At 47.5% G+C, this 7,220-nt stretch overlaps 1 protein-coding gene across 4 annotated transcripts in view; it reads right to left on the bottom strand.

Moving 5' to 3' along the window:
• Positions 1–605: 605 nt before the first annotated feature.
• Positions 606–7,220, bottom strand: part of LOC128763008 (protein mono-ADP-ribosyltransferase PARP14-like) — a 15,606-nt gene continuing 8,991 nt past the window's right edge. For 2 of the 4 annotated variants that reach the window (XM_053871696.1, XM_053871698.1), the window contains exons 10-20: positions 6,906–7,064; positions 6,596–6,721; positions 6,387–6,488; positions 2,879–5,066; positions 2,661–2,758; positions 2,442–2,560; positions 2,109–2,344; positions 1,756–2,027; positions 1,347–1,486; positions 1,102–1,276; positions 606–1,036 (exon numbers count right to left, since the gene is read on the bottom strand). In XM_053871696.1, coding sequence (XP_053727671.1) covers positions 756–1,036; positions 1,102–1,276; positions 1,347–1,486; positions 1,756–2,027; positions 2,109–2,344; positions 2,442–2,560; positions 2,661–2,758; positions 2,879–5,066; positions 6,387–6,488; positions 6,596–6,721; positions 6,906–7,064 — 3,896 coding nt within the window. In that variant the 3' untranslated portion in view covers positions 606–755. The remainder of the gene's footprint in view (positions 1,037–1,101; positions 1,277–1,346; positions 1,487–1,755; positions 2,028–2,108; positions 2,345–2,441; positions 2,561–2,660; positions 2,759–2,878; positions 5,067–6,386; positions 6,489–6,595; positions 6,722–6,905; positions 7,065–7,220) is intronic. The other 2 variants (XM_053871700.1, XM_053871697.1) reach the window with 2 other exon arrangements.

Below are 7,220 nucleotides of genomic sequence, written 5' to 3'. Positions count from 1 at the left end.
CAGCAGTCTCTCTTTCTCCTGACTCAGAAGCAATAGCAAACTGGAAGTTACTTGAAGTCCACTGGGTTGGCAACCCTCATGACAGTCGCTTGACTCCTGTCCTGACTCATCTGAAGGGTGAGGCTCATGATTAAGTTACTTTCGGTCTCCTTTCATGAGGGAATTTTTTCAGGTGGACTCAGGAGTGGGACCTGCACCTTCATGAGATGCCACTCAGGTGTATTCAAACCCACAAAGATTGGTGGAAGACGGGGTGTCCCACAGTTTTTTTTTTGTGGAACACAACCCCTTTGTAAAAGTTGTTTTATTTTCAAAGGTATTTTCTTACTGGCTCTGCTGCAAGAAGTGTATGGAACATTTTTTTGGTTCTAGTTGAACAAATGGTGAAAAAAGTGGCATGTGAATCGAAATTCAAACTACAGCAGTGATGCAGCAAATATAGAAACAATGTCAGTAAGACGAAGACTACAGTTAAAGAGAGATGCAAGTAGGGTTGCCTCCTGTCCTGTTGCAAAATAAGGGACGCCTCGACTTTGCTTTGTCATTATCCTGCTGACCTGCCGACTCTGACCTGACCTGAGGGAAGATAACCACTCAACCCAGGAAGGAAATCTTTATTAGACACTTGTGTGTTTGACAAAAGTTGAACAGGCAGGATGCTAATATGGGTTTATCCTTCATAATCTGTCACTGTTGCACATGTTTTGATTGTTAAAGAGTAAAGAAAGATAAGGTTACACAAGGCACGTCCAGACTCAGGTGAAGGTGAGCAAGTATTCAGGATACGCCTGGATGTCCTGAAAGATGACGTGGATGGCGGGATTGGGCTCTTTATCCACCACGCTGTCGAACAGATCAGCAGCCTGACCCGTGTTCCTGGAGGGTGGACTGATCATCCCCTTCGCCCCCTTAGTGAAGTCACCCACCAGAACTCGCGCCGCATACATGCGCCGGTCGTTGCGGCCGTCTGGTTTGGCGTAGTTGTACGAATACATGGGGTCCACCGCAAAGTAGCAACCGTTTCCATACAAGGCACCTGTACAAGACAAAGAGCAGTTTGTCAGATGATGCAGCGAGAAGAACCCTGGCAACACGACACACCGTGCATCCCGGCGTAGCTGCGGTTGAATCCTTGCTTGTTGATGAGGGCGATGGCGTCAGACTGTGTGCCGTGATACAGGACCAACTCGTTGTTCTGGTGCTTGTTCTTCTGCTCCAACTCCTTCTTCAACAGCTGGTAGCTCTGCCACAACGTCCTGTTCTGCACTCGCTCGATCTGTCGAGGACCAAAACGTCAAGCAACAAAACCCACCGCCATGTAGGAAGTGTCTGTAGAAGGAACCTACTCTGGTGATCTTCCCAGTGAATTTCTCCGCTTTGAGTTTCTTGTCCAAATCCTGGTATTCTTGGTCTTCAGGCGTCAGAGGAAACAGTTTCACCAGGTCATCGTTCATGTCACCCCAGTTACTGGGAAGGTCAGGCTCGTCTGTCATGGCAACAAAAACGCGGTGTCAGCCGAACTGTGCTCACAGGCTTTCCATGCAGAGTTGAGATCGTGGGCTGTGAGGTGCCAACCCTCCTGCAGAAGCTTGTTGTGGACGTCTAGGAATCTTGTTCATCTCAGCATTTCATGTCAACAATACAGAGCACTGCGTGTTTTGTGTAGACTTGTGTTCCCTCTAGTTTCACAGACACACTTCAAACTCCTGCCCAAGCAAACTCACTGGAGTGATCAGTGAAAACAGTTTCACTTACCTTTCAAGTCTCTTCTGAAAAGCTCCACCGGGTTTTGACCCCTGGTGGAAATGGCCTTCTTATTGACGGCATCGACGTCATACTCCTTGCCGTTGAATTTGACTCTGACGGTCCTCTGCTTCTTCAGAGCCTCTTCCAGCTCCAGGTTGGTGAATATGTCGAAGACAGCAAGAGCCCCGGTTCCATCCTCGTACTTCCACTCAACAAGGTTGGCCATCAGCTTGGCCTTGCTCCTCAGGTTATCCTGCCTCTCCACCTTGCGCAGGAGCTCTCTGTTTGAGAAAATGTAAATTAAATATTAAACTTATAGAATGACAGACCAGTGAGCAGACTCAGCAGATTCTGCTTTCCACCTTATGGTTGACTCAGCGCTGGCTACGTCTCTTGTCAGACCCTCCAGGTGGATGTGGGGTATCTGCTCCTCCGTCCCCTTGTCCAGACGGATGCGGACCGTCATCTCCCTCTGGAGTGCCTCGAGCTGAGAGACGTCTTCACTCGCCAGCTGACCAATGTACCAGTCGTCGATGGTCTTCGTAGCCTGCTCGTCTACTATCAGACCTTCAATCTTCTTCTTTGCCTGAGTTAGTGCCTGCAGCAGCAGACAGACAAAAGCATTGTCTGTATTACGCCACACTTTCTGGCAACCCAGCCCATGAGAAAAACATAGAGAGGCCACTACCGGTTACCTTGTGGCTGTCGGCACATAACTGAAACACAGCAGGCTCAAACTCCTCTCTTTTCACAACCAGTTGCTTGGGGCTGGACGAGTCTTTCTCGGACATGCCGAAAAGACTGCTGAAGGTATCTGAGACGTGGAAAAGAGTGGGTGAATTTGGTCTGGTCTACAACAAATGAATGAAGAGAAAACCACCACTTGGGTGTTTTGGACGTGCACTCATTCTTGCCTGCTTTGCCATGCTGCACCGGCTGGTTCCTGCGGCCACCAAAATCTCTGTGCTCTCTGCGATGAAGGCATTCAGAGAACATTTTTGCTTTGAGAGCACTGACAACAAGAGATCACAAATTCACTTCTTAGTTTGATGACTAGCAATGGCCAAAAATGAAACGTTATTTTTTGCTTCACTTATTCACCAATCCAGCTGGACATACAGCATCACTGTACCTGCTGCTGCCAGGACCTCTTCGCTCCTCCTCCAGAGGACGCATCATCACAGGATGCAGATCACTGAATTCAGAGTTGACAGCCGCTGCCAGAGCTTTGACTGTGTCGTGGGTGTTGTCCACCAGGTATATCTCAGCCAGAGATATGGGCCCATCTGCTCTGTCGCAGAACTCCCTCACCGCCTGAGCGATGGTCTGCGCGCACAAATCCACAGGAAAACCCAAAATACCAGAGCTGATGGCCGGCAACGCAACAGTTTTACAGCGATTCTTCTCTGCTTGCTGCAGACTGCGTTTAACAACAAGCTTCAGACAAGACACGGACGTCTTCCTGTCCGACTGACTGAAGCGAGGACCGACTGCATGCACCACGTGTTTGCAGGGCAGGTTGCATGGATCTGTTGTGATGGCATCACCTGGTTGCAGCTTGCCATGTTTTGCAATGTAATCATTGCAAATGTCCTGCAACCTTGGTCCTGCAGCATGGAGAATGGCAAGGGCCAGACCTCCGATGTGGTACAAGTGCTCATTCGCAGAATTGACAATGGCGTCGACGCTCATGCTGCAGATGTCACCTCTGGCCACAGAAACAAGAACACCATCTGCGGTGCTCACTTGGCAGAAACGAACCAAGGTTCCCTCTGAAACCTGCGGCGCCTCTTCTCCCTCTTCCTCTTCCTCTTGTTGGTCAGGCTGAAGCATGACGGCACAGTTGAAGTCCGTCCACAGTGACGGGAGAAACATCTGTGCATATTTTTGGCAGTGCTTCTTGGCGCCTGGCTTGTCCAACACTAGCGAGTCACAAAACAGACCCTCAGCCAGCTTCTCCAGTTCAGATTTCACCGACTGAACGTTAAGGTGAAACCCCTCCAGCAGAATCTTTCGCTGCTCTGCCTTAAACTTCACAGCCACATCAGAATCTCTGTATAACGTCGCCCACATTTTGGAACTGTGTTTCTCAATGAAGAGAACGACTGCACAGGACTTGACACGAAGACTTTCTTTAACCCGGGGGCGGCTCGACAAGAATTTCTGCAGGTGGTCGCTCGCTTCGTTGACTGGACTCCGAAAACCCGCCACAGTGACTTTGTCCTCTCTTTCCAGGTGGACCATAATACCCACTGTTTGCTTTTTGGGGGAATTGTATGTTTCCAGCAGGTCCTTGAGAAGGTCCTTCCAATCCTGGAGTTTGAGAACCTCTGCATCTTCTACATCCAACGTTCGACAGTGCAAATCGGACTTCATCTTACTTTCTGCATCCTGAATCATCTGCTCACCCACCCCAACCAAGACAGCCTGACTGTTTTCAACTCTCAAGAAGGCCCTGATCTCATGAGATGTGAACAGGTCCCTAGACAGGTCGTTGACATCGATTGTGGTCAGAAACTCCAAAATATGTGAGGGAAGGTTGAGAGGCTTCCTGGAAATATTGTGAATCATTTCATAGATCCAGGATTTGGTCTGATAGACTTCGGTGGGAAATCCTTCAATTGATAATTTGTGCGAGTCATCGGCGTACACCAGCTTCAGCTCAGGGAAAGCGGTCGCGATCTTCTTCTGCAGCCCACCCTCCATCACGGTGTAAAACACAGCCGGTGCCAGATCGATGACTTCTTTGAGGCCATTTGTCTTCCGCTCAACACAACTCATCTCTGTCTTAATAATGTCTTCCACAGTAGCTCTGATTTGCTTCATGCTGTCGGCATGGCCAGCTACAGTCAAAACCCCTCTGGACGTGTCCATCACTGGGAAGCCGTCTTCCTTTAAGACTGAGAGAACAGTCTTTTGTGCCTCTCTCCACGCGGCCTCATTGGCAGGACATTCAAAGGCAGAAAATTCAGCCATCTGCCGACGGAAGGCGCTTAGTGCGTCGCTCTTCCAGCCCTCCACCTGCGTTTGGGTCAGACCGCTCTGCCTTAGAAAGTTTGGCACGGGTCTGAGTGTGACCTCTGCCTGGCCCATGTCCACGCTGCAGTAGTGCGGGCGCATCCGCTCATTGATGGTGTTGACAAGATTCTTTTTGACTAGGAATTTGTAGATGACATGGTGTACTTTCTCAGTGAAGGGCTCCGGCATCTCCCATGTGGGGCGGTCTTTACCATACAGAGCTGTGCCCAGGGACTGGTAGTATGGATAAACCTTTACAGGGGTGGCGTTGATCTTGTAGTCCCGTTTGAGGTTTCTCAGAACTGCAGAGAGGAACAAAAGCAGAAGGAAGGTTGTTCTTCTGGATGCTGGTGTCAGAAAATAGTCAGCCAAAGGAAAGTTATTTAAATACTGCTTCCACTTAGGAGCCAGCGATGGTTTAACGAAAAGTACCCACCACTTTCACATTACAATATGACTGATTTGTTCTGGACAAAACCACAAGTGTAAAATCTTAGTAAAGCCTCATTGTGTATATATATATAAAAGGCACTATTTACTGTAGAAATACACACATACAAGCTGTATGCAATAACACTCCCAGGCTAAACTGTGACAGCGATGAAGAGCCAGCATCATCGGAGAACTCGGAAAAGAAAACGGCTGGAACTGGATTAAGTAACAAACATCCAATTCCAGTAACTGCGGTTCTACACCAAAGTGTGACACTTACTCACAATGAAGGTGCTGATCTACGCCTTTGGGGCGGACACTGAGCAGCAGTTAGCAGAATGTGCTAACTGTGTTAGCATCAGCTATGTGGATCTATCAAGTCTGTAGTTTAGATTTGACTCAAGTTCTTGTTTGATGGTTGTTTTACAAAAAGGCCATACAATTATTACAAGTACACCTCTGCATCCCATTGTATCCTTATTAAGATTAAAGAAAGTAATATAGATCAACTTACAATAAAGAATAACTTTACTAACATTGTTTATATATATTTATATATGTATGAAACAGAAAAAAAAACTTGTGCCTGATAAACAAAAACAAAAAAACAATACAAAAACTTAAAATGAAAAAATCATGAGTGGATGTGAGTGACGTCTCTCCAGAAGTGAAGAGGTGCCCGGTGCGTGTCCAGCTCTGAATGTGCGCTTCTGTGCAGTTTGGCTGTGACAAAGTCATAAACCAAGTCACGCTCTGTCCCAGACTCGCCTCATCCCTGTCCCAGCTCCAGTCGACAACAGGACATCAAACCCTGGAGTGAGCGCTCCAGCCTCGGAGGTGTGGAGAGTGAGCACCTCCCCTGTGACACTCTACCACGGTCTGGTGCGGAGACAGGTTATGTTTTTTCCGGCTTTTTTGGGGGGCCTTCGAGTTCTGGATTTTTGTTCGAAATCCGAAGCAAAAAAAAGTCGAAGTCTGGGACGTTCGAAACCCGAGGTACGACTGTAATTGGTAGAGCAACTAAGTTACTTTTTGAGGGAGTAGTCAGTAGTAGTCAGATTGCATTTTCAGAGTAACTGTGGCAACACTGGTCATGAACAGCAGACATTGTTGGTTTGCTACACAATGGTTGCTTGCTAAGAAAGAGCAGCAGCCTGTGATCAGCTGTCCAACGTAGAGAAATGTCAAACCTTTGCTGTCAGAGAAGGTGAGCACAGCTGCCTGCTCCTCTGGGATCAGGGTGATCTCTTCTGGCCCGGCCAAGGACTTCTCAAAGAACAGCTCCAAAATATCTGCCATTGAACACAAAGATGTACACTGACTTTACAACTGAAATTAAGTCAGAAAAAGCAACTGAAGCAAACAAACCAATGAGTAACAGTTTTGGTGAAACACAAACCATGTGAAGCGGTTGGAGGCAGATTCTCCACTCTGATGCTCTTGGCTGCCCCCAGTGGCCAGGCAGTGACACGTCTTTTCTCCAGCTTTTTGCTTTTTTCACTTTTGCTGATGAATGACAATGTATCTGAAAAACAGATTACATACATATATGTATCTGTAATCGCACTCTACAGGTATTACTACAAGGGAACAGGCAGATAGTTTATTGGTATCGATCTCATACTGAAAGCTAAACATCTAACAGCACCAGAATACACAACACACTTGAGTATAAAACAGCACAGGAGGAGCTCGGTGGTATTTCTCACCAGCTGCATTGTTGAAAGTCACCACTGCTTTGTTGACTTCAAATATGGTCTCCACATGATAGTCACCACACTCCAGGCCTGAGATGTTCTCCACCAGCATGGTCAGCAGCTCTCTGCTCATGTCAGAGATGTTCTCCAGCACCACGGCAACGGTTTCTACTTTTCAGGTACGACAAGAAGCAACATAAAAGAAACTGAATGAAGCAGTCATTCATTTCTCCCCTTCATCCCCACATGATGTGACGGCAGTTAAACATGTTCTCCAGCTTGATCATATCGTATTTTATTCTGCAGTTTTCACTGAATACAAACACT

This window comes from Synchiropus splendidus, chromosome 7 (genome assembly GCF_027744825.2).
Source record: "Synchiropus splendidus isolate RoL2022-P1 chromosome 7, RoL_Sspl_1.0, whole genome shotgun sequence".
NCBI classification, from domain to species: Eukaryota; Metazoa; Chordata; class Actinopteri; order Syngnathiformes; family Callionymidae; genus Synchiropus; species Synchiropus splendidus.
The sequence above is the reverse complement of the archived record's forward strand: the minus strand, read 5'-3'. Positions and strand labels throughout refer to the sequence as shown.